Genomic DNA, 19,570 nt, shown 5'->3' with positions numbered 1-19,570 from the left:
ATGTGCAAACGATAAATTTAAATTTAAAACTACAAATTCGCAATAAATGTAAACTTACAATACCAAAATATAAATAATGTCATATATTTGATTCAAATAGCCACAATCCCTCGCATCTGTCCTGACAATCCATATATTTCAGTCGATGACTTGTCGACTTAATAGTGATTTCTTGCATGAAATTTTGTTGATCATATGCACTATCTTTTCTTTAGTCAGTTAATTATAGACTTCTAAACTATAAACCAAGTGATACATGACATAAAATAGGACACATTATGAGCTTACATTTACCTCTAACTCTGATGGGTTTTATATGATGATAATTATGATATTGTGTTTCTCAACAATAAAGGGGCCAGGGGTTCTACATCCCACGGTGCGTCTGTCTAGGTCATCCACAATTAGTCTGGGGTTCACAACTAGATTTATAAAATTATATAAATTATAAATTAAATAATAAAAATATTAAAATTATGTAAATAATCATTTAAAACCATAAAATTACCTGATTAAAGCCTATAGCTATCGACATCAATGGTATATACTCCAATCGATGTTGAACTTAACTAATTCTGTGTGCAAGCGAGGGCCTCGATAGTGGTCGGAGATAATGAACTCCGATAAGCATCCAAGACATGACCTTCGATGCTGAACGCCGACTTAGTGGCAACCGTAGTGATAAGAATGACTAGTACATCTCTGGCTATTTGGGAAATGACTAGAAACTTGACAGAATTCACCTTTCACCAAGTTAATATTTGGAATGTTTCACTAGGTGCCTCGACATCTTCTATAAATTAACGCTTAAGCTCAGGCATACACTGCATAATATTTCTCAATATACGGTTTTAATAATATCATCGTAGATGCAATAAATTTGAACTATGTGTATGTATGTCATCTAAGGAAAATATTGAGCCGATCGGGCTTGAGCAGCTATCACCTTTGGTTGAAAAATGACCATTGTTGTTGTGATGACTATATAAATCATCACTATCACATTTACACTCTCTAATAAACTGATCAGTGTCTTCATCACCGAGAACGTCCCTAATCTAAAATTCTGGAATCGTCAACTTATATCAGGAGTCAAGGATCGCATCCAAAAATAATAATCTATTTATCTTCTCCATATCTTCTAATATTTACTATATTTGTATTTCATCATCATAGCTATAGTATTCAAAAAATTCACACTGTCAGCACAACTCTATTGCAAGTGGTCAAAAAGCTCCCAAGAGCTCATCGAAGTACATGTTCACACTAAGATATTTTATCTCAGATATCCGCATAGTAATGTTATAAAATAACTTAAAAAATTGAATAAAATACCTAACATTGACCCAATCAACTGTGTCCACCACACCAAGCTCCCTTCTTCCCCTAACTGACTCCAGCAAAGCATACTTTATGCCCCCATCCTCGACCTCCATCCGCTCGAATGCTGGTTGGTACTTTTGCGCTATATTTAACATCATGTATGTATAGTTCTATCGAGTGAGAACGTTCGATTGCAACATACTGGAAGATGGGATCTCAAGCTGTTCAACTATTGCCTTAAGCTGGCGGAGCCACTGGGGGGAAGCCCTCACATATCTCACAAGGTTTCAGACTTTAGTAATGGAACCATCAACCTTCTTCAACCTTTCAGAAACTATGAGGTTGATGATATGAACACAATATCGAACATGGATAAACTGGTGCTCAAGAATGATATCTTCCTTTATCGTCCTATTCCGCCTGAACCAATCAATGGTAGTGTCATTCGCACTGGCATTGTCAACCGTGATACAAAGCATTTTTCTGATCCCAATCCTTTATACAATCATCCATCTCTTTGCCAATAGATAAACCTTTGTGATCAACAATTTCTTTGAAATTAATAATCCTCTTTTACAATGTCCACTCACTACTAATAAAATGGGATGTGATATACATGTAGCCCATATTCTGTATAGAGGTCCACGTATCAGTCTTAAATAACACTCTCTAGATAGTGACAACAAACATTTCTTTCATCACTGTCTTTTCCTTGGCATGACTCTTCAAATAATCATGCATTATCGTATACCATGAAGGTATGGAAAATCGTGAGTCTAAAGTATGCACAAATTTGTGGAAGCCTGCTTTGTCAACCGTGGTAAAAGGCATCTCATCAATGATAATCATCTCCGCAAGAACATCCCTTAATATCTTCTCACTGTATTGAGGGATTGAAAACTTCTTAATCTGTGTGCCATAAGTGGTTATAGAAGTCTCGTAACTCATCTTCGTCTGATCAATTGGCCCAACCTTTTGTGTATCTTATACTGCTGGCAGCGTGTTAGATATGCTATTAATACTGGCGTGCCTTATTTCTTTGAATAACAACCACATAATTACCCACAATAGTGGCATCGAGCCTGTGAGTTCTCATGATCACCGAGAACTTTGGCGATATGTTCCATGTCCACGACCTTTTTTTACTAGGTTGTGCTGATTGATTGGTCTCAACATTCATCAACTCATCGTCCTCTTTAAGTATATCAATATCTTCTAAATCTATTGGGACTCGACTACTTGCACAAGAGGTAGGTGTTCTAGATGGGGGTTTACGGCCTGAAGTACAAGTCGGTGACGCCAACAACTGTATGTCATCCTCTTGTAGAGAATCGTAGTGAGATGGTATAACATACATAATTTGCTATGAAAATAATTTGAAACAATTAACAAACAATCTTCATTGAACATATTTTGAAAATTATCTACACATTGAAAATGAAAACATATGTGTCTAGTCGTATTTGTAGTTTTAAAAATAAAGAAAATACAAAAATTGAATGTATGCTTGAGTCATACTCAAGCGAACAATTTGTGTCATGTTTGCTCAAGCTACACTCGAGCCAACATCGAGCGGACGTTTTTTGGAGTGCACCATTCGATTTTTCCCAAACAAAGTCCCACAAATCTTATGACTAAAACCCTAAAAATAGAAATCCCCTCATTCAAACAATAAATCAACAACAAAAACCACAAAAAAAAAAAAAATCACAAATAACTTCAACAATTTTCGAACCCTAAATCATTCAATTAACAAAACATTAGGCCCGGTTTGTATTCATAACCCATCTCAATTCATCTCAACTCATCTCACTACTATTCATTACTATTCAACAACTTTAACTCATAAATCTCATTACTATTCACAACCCATCTCATTACTATTCACAACCCATCTCAATTCATCTCAATTCATCTTCGAATCTAAATGATACCTAAAACTCTTATAACAAAAAAATTAGATGTAAGGCTTATAAGAAAGAACAACAGATGAAGTTTCCTCTATAGTGGTTGGCCGTGGGAGAGAAGAGTTGGAGAAGGAAAACTAGAGAGGAGAGAGAGAGTTCCTGTGCAAGAAGAAGTGAGAACGAAACGAAGGGGGTCTTGCATTTTGGACCCCCTTGTGAATAAAATGACATTGTTTTAGTTAGTCCAAATTTTTTTTAAAATAGTGTTGAAGTTCGAAGTCTATGTGGGATCTGAATTTCGAATTTGGCTTCAATTTTTGAAAACTCCAATTCCGTCGGAGTCGAAACAACGTCGAAGCTCAGGTGGAGTCAAAGTGGCTGGAACTTTTGTCCACCCCTAATGTTGGGTCCTGCGCGGCCCCGCTAGCGCTACAAAACTCCAGTGTTCGTGAAAAGGGAATGGTTGCTTTCACTTTACACTTCTTCCTTTCTTTCTTTCTTTTTTTTTTTTTTTTTTAAAAAAAAAAATCTTGAATTTGTAAGAAAGTAATGGATAAAATTATAGGGTAGTGCTACTATGCCAACCGAATTTGTTCATTTGGTGTGCCCTAGCTCAAATTGCACTTTTATTTTTTATTTTTTTTACTTTTTATTTCAAACATTTTTAAATATGTTTAAACATTTAAAAAAAATAATACACTAATAATTACTTCTTTAACCATTAAATAAAAAGAAAAAAGAAAAAAAAAATATGAACGACCAAATTAAGGGGACAAACTCAGAAAACATAGTATCATTTTTCAAAATTATATTTGATCCAAGGCTCGTAATCCATGGTATCCTTTGCTGAAATTTTGCTTCAAATTAAAATAATATATTTTTAAACAATATATATTCCACCGAATATTCTTCAATTGGTGGAATAGGAAATTCCACAAGTCGCCTTTGGGGAAGTCTATTTTGCTAGGGAAAAAAAAAAAAAAGAATTTTGATAAGACTTAGGTGGAACTTTTTTAATGAAAAGACCATTGATATAATAAATGAGATCACTTACGTTCATACATCATTGTTCTATAATTTTTGAGAAAATTGATATATATATATTATTATGTTTAATAATCTAATTTTGAAAAAAATAATAATCCTCTCCTTAAAGGGTGTTTAGGCCATTTCAAAAATAATTATCAAGTCACTCAAAATATATTATTTTGTTCTAATTATTTTAATTTGTAATAAGATACGATTCAATGTGGTTGCATTTTGTTATTCTTTATTAAAAATTTAAAGGGGTAAAATAATTAGAACAAATGAATATATCTTGAGTGAAGTCATAAATACTATCAAGCAATAAGCATGCCATTAATTCTCCTATATGAAACTATACAAGAAAATGGTTTTGTTATGGACTCCCCCGAAGGCCCAAAAATCTTCCAATATTTTAAAAAGTAATATAAACTCAGTTGACAAGATTTTAATACTATTTAACATCTTGAATCTTATCATTTTTAATTAATAATTAATATAATACAATTTAAATGAACTTTATATGGATTATTTTTAAATAAAAATTACTTAGATATGCAACATTAGCTATAGAAGTGATAGGAAATGTAAGAAAAAATATTTTTCTGGATTAATAAAGGGGACAGTTACATGGACTTGATTTGCAGAGAATAATCCATCGGTCAGAAAATGATGGTGGAGGTAGATAGACGATGTCGCACCTAGGGTCCATTTGTCTCTAGGCTCACTCCTCTGGACTCTGCTTCATGGGGCCAAGTCGCTGTCTCTGCAACTTCGATTACCTATAAAGCATTGCTGCGTCAAACATTTTATAATTTTATTATTATTTATTATATTAAAATCAATCATGTATATATTTAATTTATAATATATTTAATTTTTAAACTTATTTTACAAATTAAATTATACCAAAATCAACCATGTATAATAGCATATAATATATTATCTATGTTAGCTTGTAAATAGAATTTTTGTTATAGAGTATATCAAAACTGTTTATTACCGAGTGGAGTTAATACTATCATTTTCTTTTTATATGAGCTAATATCTCTATTTCATCATGCAAATTAGAAATAAATAATTTATTTGCAGTTATTATTTTCTAAGAAATAGTGGCTAGTGCTGTTCATTTTAAGATTTTTACCAAAGCCACTTAAATATAATATCACATAAATAAGAGTTTTGCTATATACAAGCAATTTTACGTATCAATCTGTGTATTAATGTTGTTGCTTTCATATTTTAAATTTAAATTAGTATTGTTTTCAATAAAATTTACTTTTTGATCAATCATATTGAATGAGTATACGTATTAGTGCGTATAATCGTTTGTAATTAAATTTTTTCTATAAATAAATATGAGTGAGAAGAAAAAATAAGATAAAAAAACTAATAATATTTTGAATTTGAATCTTATAAAATGTCAACAAAATTATAGGAGAGATAAACTCATAAATGAACGAACTCTATTATATTTATTCAGCATTTAATTAATAAAAGTTTATTCAAACGGTAGAATTCATATTCCATTAATCTTGTTTTGAACTAATCTCTCTTTGGGCCGAGTTGACCAATAAAAGTTGATGAATTTTATTTGGATTTATCGGAACTCTTAGAAAATAGAAAAATTTAAAATACAAATGTTTAATAATCAAAACTTGCTGAAATCATTCTACTTGATTGGTTTTGTTTTGGCTGTTCTGACCACCACCCAAACGCTCCCTTTCTCACCCTTTGCATATCTCTCTCTCTCTCTCTGCAAGTGTTCTCTGTAGCTGTTTCCGAAACCCTAGATTCCCCCGACTTCCTGAATCCCCAATTACCTTAGCAACTTTCCTTTGTACCTTTCTCCCTTTCTCGATCGCGATCTCTCTGTCTCTCTCTCTCTCTCTCTCTCTCTGTGTATCTTCGGAACTCCAATCCAGTGTGTGGGTGTTTGTTTGTCTACTTTGATTAGATCCTCCCTCCCTCTCTCTTTCTCTCTCGCTCGCTCTATCAATCTGGTTACGCATTAAACTTTCGATGGGGGAAGGCAAGCTCGATCTACCCGACGATCTCATCTCATCCAAGCCGTCCGATCACTCCTGGACCTCCAAAGGTACTTCCCCGCTCTTCCTCTCTCCTTATTCATTTATCTTCGTTCGCATTTATTTTCTCGATGTTTTTACGAGTCCCGATTCGTTTAGCTGATTCCAAATAGAAAAATAAAAAGCTGTGGTTGATGGTTTGGTACATTTGGATTCGACGCGAGGTTAGGCGTAAGGCGTTATTGATTGTGAGCCTCCTAGTTTGTGGTGGACTAGTTCATTTTCTGTTATTGAACGGTCAACTTCGTCAATTAGGGTTTCCAACATCATCAGCAAATACCATTTCTGATTTTCATTTCCATTTATCGGTCCTATTTCAGATCAAATTGTTTTAATTTTTTAAGGTTGGTTAGAAATCAGTTATCGGTTGATTGAATTACGAGTTTATAACTTGTTAGTAAATTGATTAATAATTTGCAAACATCGCAGTCTTTAGATAAGGAACGCACAATAATTGAGCTGAAGGATTTCTTCCTGGACACCTTAATGCTTTGGTTTTCCGCTATTGTATTAAACGGGGACAATGTCCATGGTTTCTTGTTTTTAAGTTATCACTCTTAGAATGTTTTTAGGTGTTCTTCTGTTTACTTCTTGTGTACATGGGCTATGACTATTTCATTCATATCAATAATATTATTTCTTACTTATAAAAAAAAAAAAAAAATTATACAGTTGGTTTCAGTTAGTTTTTTGTTCCATTATTTTGTTTTAGAATTGAGGGATTTATATGACTTTAGGGTTGTTCTGATTTTTGGATGAAGATAGTTTTCTACGTATTGAAGTTCATGAGCGGACAGGAATGACATTGGTTTTTATGATTGAGATTTGGTGGCCTGTGAGATTGGCTAATTTAGGAACTTAGCAATTTAGCTTAAATCTTTTGGAAGCTCTGAAGATTTTGGTTCAGTGCTTGGAGCATTCTCTGTGTTCAAATGTGCTATTTATATTTCAGGAAAAAATCATAATCTGTATTTTTCTCTATTTGTTAAGGGTGCCTCGTGGAAAAAGGGGGGGGGGGGGGTTGGGTTGCTTTTTTTGCTGGACTGTTTGTTAGTTAGCAGTTTCACCTTGCAAATGAAACCATAACATATAATTTTTGTGTTTCCATCTTTACCAGTGGAAGCTTCTGGAGGGAATGAAGAGGAAAAGGGGCTTATGGGGTTCCTTGACGTGTCAAAAGGTATTGAGGCTGAATTGGATTGATTTTGTTGCCAAAATGATGATCTATGGAGTCATATCCCTTGTACTTGCTATTGTTTTTGCTCCTGTTTCTGATCTGATGTTCTGCATGTTGTTAATTTTGTTATTGCAGATCAAGTGGCATCAGAAAGCAGCATACCTCTGTCTCCCCAGTGGCTTTATGCCAAACCAATTGAGCCTAAGATGGTATAATCTGCCTTCCCAGGAAACATAGTTTCAATTTTTTATCCCTCTTAGGCCCTGTTTGGATAGTGAGATGAAATGAGATGAGATGAGATGATCTTAGATGAAAATTGAAAGTTGAGTAACATATTCTTAGAATATTATTTTTTAATATTATTCTTGTTTTGGAATTTGAAAAAAGTTGAATTGTTTATTATATTTTGTGTGGAAATTTGAAAAAGTTGTAATGATGAGATGAAACCGTTTTTGTATCCAAACATGACCTTAGTGTTTGAAGTAGGACTGATGTGGATGTACCTTTACATATATTGTATCAAGATGCATTTTTATATTGGAAATACAGTTGGTATCTTGATTATAAACTACTCATAAAAAATCTTTACTGCAAACTTGTCACCATCTAAATTAAACTTCTATTTGGCTTTTAAAATTTCTTAGAAATATCTTGTTAGACTAAAATATTTTTTTATAATATTTAATTAAAAAATGCAAAAGGCCTAGCCGAAGTACACAGTTTTCCTTCTCCGGTACCATATTAATTTTGTATTTTTTCTGTTTAAGTGATTTAGGCATATGTTATATGCACGCATACTTTTTTTACTAGGCTAGTATACATTTAAAAAGGGAGTCTAGCTTCTTACAACAGTAGTCAGAGGTGTGTGTATGCATTGTCTTGATGTCCCTATTATACTTTACATTATATTTGAGTGTATGACTATTCCAATAATTTAAACCTAGACCACAAGGCCGTTGTCAACATAGAGATAATGCAGGAGTAAAAATTCTGAAAGTTAAGAGGTGCGGGACTCTGGATACACATCTTGGTGCACATTCTTGGCAGTAGCTATCCTTTTTGTACATCATTTATCTATTACAAATAACAAGAGAAGAATGAAAAATCTAGTGGCAGTTCAGGTGCTTGTTTTGTCTTATCAACTACAAAGGAAGAAGTGAGGTTAAAAATTGATATTTTATAGGTTCATAATCATTGATGGCTGTATTTACTAGTCATTTTATACTATTTTTATTCATGAGCAAGGCCAGCATCAATTAACGATAAAGGAAGGGAGAGTCATTTGTGATGGTTCATGCAAGTGCATCAGAGGCTTGCAAATGCACTAGTTTGAAAGAGTGATATCTTTATCTGGCAAAAAAGGACATGCGTTTAAATTACATGGGAAGACATGGGTGTTCAATAGATTATAGGGGAGGATATAATCCTATCCATGTAGCTGACCCCAATTAGTTGGTATTGAGGCTCATGACTTGAGCCAATCTCCTTCTCTCCATGTACTTTGGGATACTATTGAAGATAACAAGGTGTTATTCATTCTTGTCATGGCATTTGATTTACTTTCAGAAGACAGGTGATGTGCGTAATTTTTTTTCTTGTCAAAATGCTGACCCCTTATTTTGGTATTCCAGCTTGGCGCATAGCCCTTTCTTTAGTTAGTACGATAACTTTCTTCTTTATTTTCTGTTGGGAAGGCTACCAATACTCCATGCTGGGGGACTCTACCTTCTTTGATATTGTTACTTGCTCATTCTATACCATTGCTACTTATACAATGTTCATTTGTAAGAAGTGGAGTTCATTATCGGTATTTTATGTATCAGAATAAGTTGAGGTTAGATAATGAGTAATATGTTCAGCTTCTAATTCTCTGTCATGAATTATAATTATGTTACTTTTATCATCTTCAAGTTAGGACAATATGACCATTTTTCATACAGAGATTCACAGAGAATTTGCAGTATCACAATGGGCAACACATTTAGTGTTTTCTCATATATGACAGGAAATGCGTGCTCCAACTTCTGCATCTCTTGGAAACTCAACTGATCTTAATCCGAAAGAGGGTTGGCGTTTGGATGGATCAGAGGACAGGAAAGATTGGAGAAAGACTGCCACTGACAGTGAAAGTAGCCGTCGCTGGCGTGAAGAGGAAAGAGAAACTAGCTTACTCGGTGGCAGAAGAGATCGTAGGAAGGCAGAACGCCGTGCTGACAATGTCTCAATCAGAGAAGCAGGTGAGAGTAGAGCATTGCCTATCTCTGAGCGGTGGCATGATGGTCGTAATTCTGGGCATGAAACACGCCGTGATAGCAAATGGTCATCTAGATGGGGCCCTGAAGACAAAGATAAGGATTCCCGAACTGAGAAGAGGACAGATGTAGACAAGGAGGATGCTCATAATGATCATCAGCCTTTTGTAAGTAGCAACCGTTCAGCTTCCGAGCGTGACTCAGATTCTCGTGATAAATGGAGGCCACGCCATAGACCGGAGGTTCATTCTGGTGTTTCAAATCCCAACCGTGCTGCACCTGGATTTGGACTTGAGAGAGGACGGATAGAAGGTTCAAACGTGGGATTTACCCTTGGACGAGGAAGGTCAAATGTTATTGGGAGAGGTTCATCTTCTGGTCCCATTGGTGCAGTTTATTCTGACAGAAGTGAAAGTGTCCTTGGGAGACTGAGCAACTCTGTTGGTTCTTTTTTGTACCCAAGAGGAAAGCTTCTTGACATATATCGGAGGCAAAAGCTTGGTCAATCTTTTACTAACGTGCCAGATGAGATGGAGGAGGTACCTCCTATTACTCAAGTAGGCGTTATTGAACCATTGGCTTTTGTTGCCCCAGATGCTGATGAGGAGGTAATTATTGCGATTTCTTCTCATTTGATATTTTTGTAGTGACGGAGGCATTATTTTTCCTTGTAATTTGCTAAAATCTTTTGTGCCCTACAATGCTAACAGGCCATCCTTGGTGACATATGGAGGGGAAAGATCACAAACAGTGGAATGGTGTACAATTTGTATAGAAAGGGGAGATCAACTGAAAATTTTACAGGTATTTTCAGCTCAGTTACTTTTGTATGTATTGATTCTTGGTTTAAATCTTGCAAACCGGTTCCTCATTTAGGTGTTGAAGACTTAGACTTGACTGAGCAAAATCAGGGCATCCTGCTCACATCTCTCAATGAAGAGGTTGTTGATACTTCACGAGAAGCTGCAATTGATGATCCATATCAAACTGATGGTGGTGCAATGTTGAAATATGGCTTGCAGAGAAATATGTTAGATGGTGAGTATCTGTTTACCTGAGCCCTTTGACCTCATCTATCGAACCATATTTATACAACTTTACTAGTTAACTCTACTATGAAAGATTTTGAATGCACTTCATTTACTGAGAAATATGTTAATGATGCAGAAGATAAACTTACTGGAGCAATTCCTCGGTTGGATGATGGATTGACTCCAAAACTTTCTGAAAGTAATGGTGTCCATGGTGCCACAGAGATTGATGGTGCTCAGCGTGGCACTTCTCCAATCAATATTGGTGAAAGATGGCAGATGACAGATTCTGACATTAACAAGCATGCTCAGTCTAATGCCAATAAGTTTTCCACTTCATATGACATCAGATCCAAGTTTCCTGATAATTCGAGTTCTCTCTTTGGTTTGACTTCTCCTGAGCATAATCAAAGTGGCAGCATTGACACAAATGACTTAGAAAGGGTAACTCCGCCTGAGGAGTTAAGCTTGTACTACATTGATCCTCAAGGGGTGATGCAGGGACCATTTGTTGGGGCTGACATTATTTTATGGTTTGAACAAGGATTCTTTGGGACAGATTTGCCAGTTCGCATGGCAGACGCTCCCGAGGGAACACCTTTTCAAGAATTGGGCAAAGTATTGCCTTATCTGAAAGTCAATGACGGGTATGCCATTAGCACGAAACCAAACCCTAACTTAGAACATTGTGGACAGTCAGATGCTAGTTTACCTGCTTCTGTTTCTGTTTTGGAAAGTAATTCATCTGCAGGAAATGACCTGTGCCAGCCATTGTCTGAGTTTGATAGCATTTCAGCTCAGCATGTTCAGTCAAGAGTATCTGAGCCTGAGGTTACACTGAAACTGCAACATTCTGAGGGTCAAAGTTTTCCTAAGTTTGTTACACAAGAAGAAGGTCCGTTTTCTATTTTTAATGTTTCTGGCAATCTTGATTTTCAATTGTTGTTAACAAATTGATTCTTCTTTTACTTGGAAAAAAAAAAAAAATGATTCTCCTCTCTTTTTTTTTTTTTTTTCAGAAATTGTTTTTCCAGGAAGACCTGGAAACACAGGATATTCTATTGCGAAATCTAGTGGGAGCAATCACCATTCTTCAGAAAATTCTTTCGCTCATCCTTCTCTTCCAAACGAATTGACAGAACCTGGTGTACTAAATCAAAATGATAATAAGTTGCATCCGTTTGGCTTGCTCTGGTCTGAGCTTGAAGGTCATACAAAACATGCAAAGTCGTCTGTTACGTCGAACATGGGAAGGACTGCGCCATTTGGTGCTATGGCTGATCCAGCTCTTCCTACAGAGACTTGGTCTGATGTTTATAGAAAAAATACACTTCCTGACCCTAGCATGTATCAAGATGCCATGGCTGCTCATCATTTGTCACGCAGGGAGCAGGAATCCAATCATTTTGACTTAGCAGAGCAGCTTATGGCACAACAATTTCAGCAGCAGCAACTTCAACAGAGAAATCTGCTGTCTCATGCGCACATAAATGAATCGGTTTTAGAACATGTGCCTAGTCAGAATCTTATACACCACCCGCAATTGGCCAATCGTTCTGCACCAGATCTGGATCATCTTTTGACACTTCAGTTGCAACAGCAGCGACAGATTCAGCTCCAACAACATCATCAATTGCAGCAACAACAGCAGCTTCATCAACAGCAAAAGCTTTTGCAGGAGCAACAGCAATCTCAAGCCCGGCAGGTGCTTCTTAAACAGTTGTTACGCAATCAATTACATGATCAAGGGCTTGTGCAGTCGCATATTGATTCTATCCGAGCCAACAGTGTTTTTGATCAGGTTTTATTGGAACAACACCTACACGAACTGCAACAACAGTCTCACCATCCTTCGAGGCATATTGATCCTTCTTTAGAGCAACTTATACAAGCAAAATTCAGTCACATGCCACAACAAGATCATCAGAGAGATTTACTTGAGCTTATACATGCACAGCATGGGCAGATGCAGTCACTGGAGCAGCAGCTTCTTCAACAAGACCAGCTGCAGGCCAGGCAGTTAATGGGATTGAGGCAGAGGACCGGTATTGAAGGAGAGAGGCATATGGGTTCCATATGGCCACCAGATGAATCTGATCAATTTCTCAGGAGTCATGCTGGTTCTCACCGAGCTCACTCTTCAGGGTTTGGCGCATTGGATGTCTATCAGCGGCAACAGAGGCCATCCCGAGAGGAGCAGCTGAGTCACCTTGAACGGAATGTTTCATTTCAGGAGCACCTTCGGCAAGGGTTTTATGACCCTGGATCCATGTCATTTGAGCGTTCAATGTCTTTGCCTGCTGGCGCTCCAGGGATGAATCTGGATGTTCTAGCTATGGCCCGTGCTCATGGTTTAGATATGCAAGAGCCAAATACACTTATGCAATCTGCTGCTCAAGCGGGTACATTTTCATCTAGTATCCACCCACATAATCCCCACCATCCTTTGGTTCCGAATCAATTTCATGTTTCACAACTGGATGCAAATGAGGGCCGCTGGTCTGAGAACAATGAGCAGCTAGAGAATGACTGGAGGGTATCTCGGATTGAACAAATGCATATTAATGCTGAGCGTCAGAAAAGGGAGTCAGAAGCCAAAATGACTTCTAAAGATGCAACTTTATGGATGTCAGATGGATTCGATGATGAGAAGTCAAAACGATTGTTGATGGAATTGCTCCATCAGAAATCAGGCCTTCAATCTACCGAGCCATTAGATGCAGGGAAGGAAACGAGGCCGCCATCTGGCCTCTATGCTGGGTCAAGCTCCTCTGATAATGCATTCAGTCTTCGTATGGACCAAGAAGCAGGTCTGGCTAACTCGTTTGCAGTAGGGTCTTATGGTTCTCATTCATTTGAACCACTGCAGGATGAGGGGGGCTGCAGCTTGGTCAGCAGTGAAACAATGCCTTTTAGGTCTGATTCTATTGCCTTGATTGAGGGAGAATCACACTTGGCAGGCATCAATGACATTGGTCAGGCAATTTACAAAAACTCTAACACGATCGGCAAGTCATCTATGAGCAATGAGTTTTCAGAGGCTGAGGGGAGGAAGTATGGGCCCCAAAGTGAGGGTATGGTGAAGGGTCCAGTTTTTGAGATTCAAGAAGGTGCGGTGGAGCAAGCTGGTTTGGCTGCTCTGGATCGTGGGCAGATTTCATTTAATGCCCTTAGCAGGCAATCATCAATTGGTACTGCAAGTAGTTTCATCTCAGTTGTTTCATTTTAAGCCATTGCATTATGCTCGTATTAGAATGATAATGGCTGTTCTTTTTCTTTCTGAATTTGCACTCAGGTGGGAAAACGGGCTTCTACAATGACAAGATTGGAACTAACAACTCATTTGTGGAGGAAGTTTCCAAGGAGCGGTGAGTTTCCTTTGTGTTTATGCTTTATAAGTTTGCTATTTATTGAAGAAAAAATCCCTGTTAGCTCTATGCCATGAGAGCCGTACTAAATGAACTGGATAGCCTCAGGGAAAGATTTACAGCATGGCATTTTTAGTACTTTTTCAAATGTTATTCTAGGCTTGGAGTAGAAATACGGGATGAGGTAAACTGAAGGCAGACCTCATTTTAGGGTTATTAGGCTTATCGTGATCCGACTCTTGATAGCTGTTAGTTTTCAGCTTTGTACTTTTGTATTTATTATTATGATTGAATCATGCATGACTGAGACATACTTTGCTTTATCTGATTTTCATTTCATTGTCTGACCTCCCTCTCATCAGGGTTCCTGCTCCATCCAAAGGGCCAGAGAACATTTTGCTAAGACGTCCTCCTGTCTCCCACACTTCCTCCTCACAGGAAGGATTGTCTGAGCTGGTCTCAGATCCAGTTACGAGGGGGAAAATTCCGAGTGGTGTTGCCGACGGTATTGACTTTTCAAATTTGTCGTACTCCTTTTTTCTCCTGGTTAAAGTAGTTAATTATATCTCTAAAACTTCAGGTTCGGACACCATGGCAGCTGGAAAGAAAGACATGCGATTCCGGCGTACTTCATCTTGCGGTGATGCTGATGTTTCAGAGGCATCATTTATAGACATGCTGAAGAGTAATGCGAGGAAGGCAGTGCCGGCAGAGGCTCAGTCAACAGTAGGATTTTCGGAGGCAACAGATGGGACACAAGGGGGACGAAGTGGCAAAAAGAAGGGGAAAAAAGGAAGGCAAATTGATCCTGCTCTCCTTGGTTTCAAAGTCACCAGCAATCGCATCATGATGGGTGAAATTCAACGCATAGAGGATTAGCCCCATTTGATTTGTATATTCCTTTTTTTTTTTTTTTTTTTTTTGAAAAGTTGTATAGGTTCAAAAGCCCTTGGTTGAGAGCGCCTGCCAGTGCAAATTCTTTCATTCTTACGTTACGTAAAGTGTAGTGATAGGGTAAGAGTTCTGTACATAAGATTCATGAAAGAAAATATTCCATTTTATACATTTTGTATATTTTCTGTAGTTGCAGTTTTATAACTGCAGTTCTACTTTTTTAAGGCCTCAATTAGGGCTGGGGCCGGGCGCCGCCTGAGGCAGTTGGCAGGTGTCGGGCTGGCCCTTGGCCCTGCCTGGATTTCACACCTCTGCCTGGCTCATAAATATATATATATATATATATATATATATATATATATATATATTACAAGTATTTTAAAAAATAATTTTTTTAATGAAACCATGTCGTTTTGTTATAGTTTAGAATATAACTTCCGTCCTCGTGCTATATATAGTTCTGTCTTTCCTCTCTCAAGGTCTCATCCTCTTGCTGTTGCCAGTCTCTCATCCTCTCTCTCAATGATCTCATCCTATCTTGCTATAGTCTCACCATCGTCATATGGATGCTCTCCCTTTCACTGTCGCCCCCAGGTATCTCTCTCTGTTCAAAGTGATGGTGGGCGGACAACCTAGTTAATAAAAGTTGTTGATGTTGTATTTCGCATGCTCTTAGGCCGGATCTCGACAACTCGAGTCTTTAGAGCTGGGTCTCAATCGGTGCTATATGGAGCCCCTAACAGTTTTGGTGCAGCTGTACGGTGTTGGTTCGTACATCTTTGGCAATGAACAATATTTAAATGCAAAAAATAAATAAATGAACATAGATTTTACATGGTTTGACACTAAGCCTACATCCACGAGGGTTTAAGGATGAGAGATTCGGTTATAATAAACTTGTTTACAGTCTCTCATGACCTTTCATTTCTTACTGTATAATGGAAGCTGTAAACCTAATTTATGGAGAAGAAGTCCTTTCTGGAGTTCTCTGGAGCTCTTAGGCTGAATAAGAATTTCTCCCCCATTCGAAGAAGTCGAAGTTATCCCCAACGAGTGTCAAAACCCAAAAGTCCAAGAGATCAAATCAAGAGTCCGTCTCGAATTCGTAGGTTTTCCTTGCCTTTTATTACCTGCTCCCTTCCCCCACTTGCTTTAAGTTACTTTCATACTTTTTCTCTCTTGACACCTGACACCTTATACCTTATATTTTCTTTATTTATGTCAGATCACCCATTTTCTCTCTTGACATTACCTTTCCCTCATTCTCCGCTTACACCTCTATGCCTTTCCTTTCTTGTCCCTCACTTTTATTTATTGTTTTATCTTCTAGTGAGTCTCCCCTAGTGGCTGGGCTAGGACATTCTATGGGCCGGGGAAAAACCCCCTAACATTACCTCGCCAATTCCTATTGGACCTGTCCGATGGGAATTTTATAATTTGCTTTCCATTTTCCTTATTTCATTCTGTTGGGCTGTCTGTTTTTCCCGTTGGTCGGTCTTTAGGTGGAGTTCTACCCCGCCGAGCCTTTATGTCGTCACTTTGTCATTCTGATTTCCTTAAATCTTCTTTTTATTTTCTTTTCCTTTGGTCGCTTTTTCCATATACTTATGCCTTTCCTTTCGTCGCATTTTTCCTTTCGCTTTTATTTCCTTTAGTTGCATTCATTTTGCCCTTTTTCTTTAGTCGCCTTTTTCTTTAGCTACTCTTATTTTGTACCTCGTCGAGCCTTTTTTTCTCTCATTTACGTTTCCTTTTACTTTGTCATGCTGCTTTTCCTTAGCTTTTCGTTCCGTTTGCTCCTTCATTTTATTTTCTCTCGCTTTGTCCCGTTGTTTTTCCTTAGCTTTTCTTTTCATTTGCTCATTCCTACATTATAAGAGTGTTAGTTTCTGTTTGCGAAGATTCATTTGATGGAGAGTCCACTGATCAAGATTTTGTAAGTGGAGATTCTGCAGATAAATATTTTGTAGATGAAGATTCTGCCGATAAATATTTTGTAGATGGAGATTCCGCCAATAAATATGTTGGGTGGAGATCTCGCTGATAAATATTTTGCTAGAGAAGACGTTCCGTTGATAAATATGTCGGGTGGCTAAAGGCCGACACACACTCCTCCGCTAGAGGGATAGAGTTGTCTTTGGCGTGACTCATCCCTTTTGTCTCGCGGGGAGGTAGGTTGGAGCTAGTGAAATTTCCTTTTGTAGTGATTCTGTTGTTGGAGATTCTTTTGTTGAAGTAAAGTCCATTGGTGGAGATTTTGTCTTCGGGTGGCCAAGGGCTGACCTGCACTCCTCCGCAAGAGTGATAAGACAACCTTTAAGGCCTACCTTTCCCTTTCACCTCGCGGGGAGGTAAGCTGCTGATGGCGATCCCGTTGATGTAGATTCCGTTGATGATGTCCATGTCTTTTTCTTCACTATTCAGGCGTTCTATGGACTCGACCAGCTCTCCGTTGGGGAGAGGTCGGAATGCCTCATGCCATTCTGCCTTTTTGTCCCCCAAGGAAGTAATTCGGACAGCGATGCGGTTGGTCCACTCCTTCAGTATGATGGAGGTCGGGGTAAGTTATTTGGATAACCGTGAGGCTGATCTCGCTCTCCATTGTGGGAGGGATAAGGAAACCTTAAAGCCTACATTTCCCTATAGTATCTAGCAATGAGGTAAGTCGTTCAAGCAGTCTATTATTGAACCCGCTCCCAACCGTTGACATCGTAAGAAATGGTAAGTTTGGGTTAGGCTGGCGCTGATCCCACACTTCGTCGTAACTTAGACCGGAGTAAGTTATTCGGGTAGCCGTGAAGCTGATCCCACTCTCCACTATGAGAGGGATAAGACAACCTTAAGGCCTACCTTTCCCTATGGTATCCCTCATGGAGCTAAGTCGTTCGGGTAGTCTATTACTGAACCCGTTCCCACCCGTTGACGCTGACGAGGAAGGTAAATTTTTTTATGTTGGGTAGCTGAGTACTAACCCGCACTCCGTCGCGGGAAGGAAAAGGCAACCTTAAGGCCTATCTTTCCCTATACGCCCCCACGAACAGGTAAGTTTAGATACTAGTTGGCTGACCGCTCCTTCACCATGAGGGGGTCGAGGTAAGTTATTCAGGCCATCTCAAGCTGGTCTGGAAGAGGAGGCTGAGCCGCCTACTTGCCTATCATCCTTCGTGGGGAGGTAAATTGTTCGGCCAGTTTGTTATTGAACTTGTTCACACCTATTGACATCACAGAAAAGGGTAGGTTTGGGTCAGGCTGGTGCTGATCCTACACTTCGTCTCAACGAAGGTCGGGGTAAGTGATTTAGGTAACCGTAAGGCTGTTCCCGCTCTCTCGAACAAGGAGGCTGAGCCATCATCCTTTGTGGGGAGGTAAATTGTTCGGGCAATCTATTTTTGAACCCGCTTCAGCCTGTTGACGCTTACAAAGAAGGTAAATTTTTATTTTCGGGTGGCCAATGACTGACCCACACTCATTCGTGAAAGGGATAAGGCATACTTTTCCTTATACAACCTCGCGAGGAGGTAAGTTGTTGATGGATTTTCTGTTTAGTAGAGTTGACTTTGTTGATGGAACTTGGTTGGTTTTGTAGTTGCAGTGTCGAGTAGTACAAGATGGAATTCACACAACAGGAAATAATTGCGTTAGTAAAACAGAATTCACATAAGTTTTAAGGAGACAAACCGGAGCGTGTAGCTGCCACGACTGATTTTTGCCCATTGTTGCTTGACTGAAATTGCCCGCAATTGTTTTGTCGTTTCTTCTCTTCCCTGCTCCTGTTTATTTCCGCTTCCATTGTTTCCCTTATTTCTTCTTCTTTCTTTCTTTCTTTCTTTCTTTTATTTTTTTATTATTTTTTTATTATTTTTTTTGTTGTTGTTGTTGTTGTTATCTGATGCACTTATTAAGTGTGAAGCTAAGGAAATGTTTGCAGTGTTGTCTAGGGCTATACACTGATGGGTTCGACGTCGGTTTTGGCGCAAAATTGAGACACCACCGATGTATGCCATGAGTCTATTGGACCAGCTGAAACCGTGGGTTTGGGAAAGAAAACCGATCATATCGGTCTCGACGTACGTCAGTGCGGCTTCGGTCCACCGTCGGAGTCTTCTGTGAAGGAGGAGGAATTGAGGAATAAGGAAGAAGCGTCGCGCTGTCGTCTGCCATGGAAGAAGAAGAGAGTTGCATAGAGGAAGAAGACGACGCGAGGAAGAAGAAGAGGGGTGTGGGGGGTTATTAATTCATTTTGAAACGTCGTCGTTCTATTATATATATATATATATATATATTAACTTTCAGGCTCTAAAATGACGTTGTTTCACTCATTTAAGTGAAACGACTCCGTTTTATATGCATATATTAAAAAAAATATATAAATAGATCGGATCGGCCGGTTCAGCGGTTTCCTAGGGGTTCAAACTGGCTCCGAGCCTTCGATATCGGTTTTCCCTCAATTCCTCTCGCCCCCGGACTGGTTCTTTGCCGATTCCGTGCTTCAACGGTCGGTCTGTTCG

At 38.4% G+C, this 19,570-nt stretch overlaps 1 protein-coding gene across 2 annotated transcripts; it reads left to right on the top strand.

Annotated features, from left to right (window-relative positions):
* The first annotated feature begins 5,936 nt into the window (after window positions 1-5,936).
* LOC121257388 (protein ESSENTIAL FOR POTEXVIRUS ACCUMULATION 1-like) lies at window positions 5,937-15,229 on the top strand. 2 transcript variants are annotated; one of them, XM_041158378.1, is made up of 11 exons: window positions 5,937-6,351; window positions 7,458-7,520; window positions 7,653-7,726; window positions 9,523-10,377; window positions 10,480-10,573; window positions 10,646-10,807; window positions 10,940-11,695; window positions 11,820-13,991; window positions 14,096-14,168; window positions 14,531-14,673; window positions 14,749-15,229. In XM_041158378.1, exons 1-11 carry the CDS (start codon window positions 6,276-6,278, stop codon window positions 15,045-15,047), a joined length of 4,767 nt encoding a protein of 1,588 aa, XP_041014312.1. In that variant the 5' UTR covers window positions 5,937-6,275; the 3' UTR covers window positions 15,048-15,229. The 2 variants fall into 2 exon arrangements, with proteins under 2 accessions (XP_041014312.1, XP_041014311.1); XM_041158377.1 differs by having other exon boundaries at window positions 10,937-11,695.
* Window positions 15,230-19,570: the final 4,341 nt, after the last annotated feature.

Source organism: Juglans microcarpa x Juglans regia, chromosome 3S (genome assembly GCF_004785595.1).
Source record: "Juglans microcarpa x Juglans regia isolate MS1-56 chromosome 3S, Jm3101_v1.0, whole genome shotgun sequence".
NCBI classification, from domain to species: Eukaryota; Viridiplantae; Streptophyta; class Magnoliopsida; order Fagales; family Juglandaceae; genus Juglans; species Juglans microcarpa x Juglans regia.
This window is presented reverse-complemented; position numbering and strand designations above follow the sequence as displayed.

What these genes read in the sequence shown, in the direction of transcription:
- LOC121257388 (XM_041158377.1), top strand. Translation starts at nt 6,276, where the DNA reads ATGGGGGAAGGCAAGCTCGATCTACCCGACGATCTCATCTCATCCAAG. An exon ending in TCACTCCTGGACCTCCAAAG is followed by an intron (nt 6,352 to 7,457) that starts GTACTTCCCCGC and finishes CATCTTTACCAG; the next exon opens with TGGAAGCTTCTGGAGGGAAT. An exon ending in AACCAATTGAGCCTAAGATG is followed by an intron (nt 7,727 to 9,522) that starts GTATAATCTGCC and finishes CATATATGACAG; the next exon opens with GAAATGCGTGCTCCAACTTC.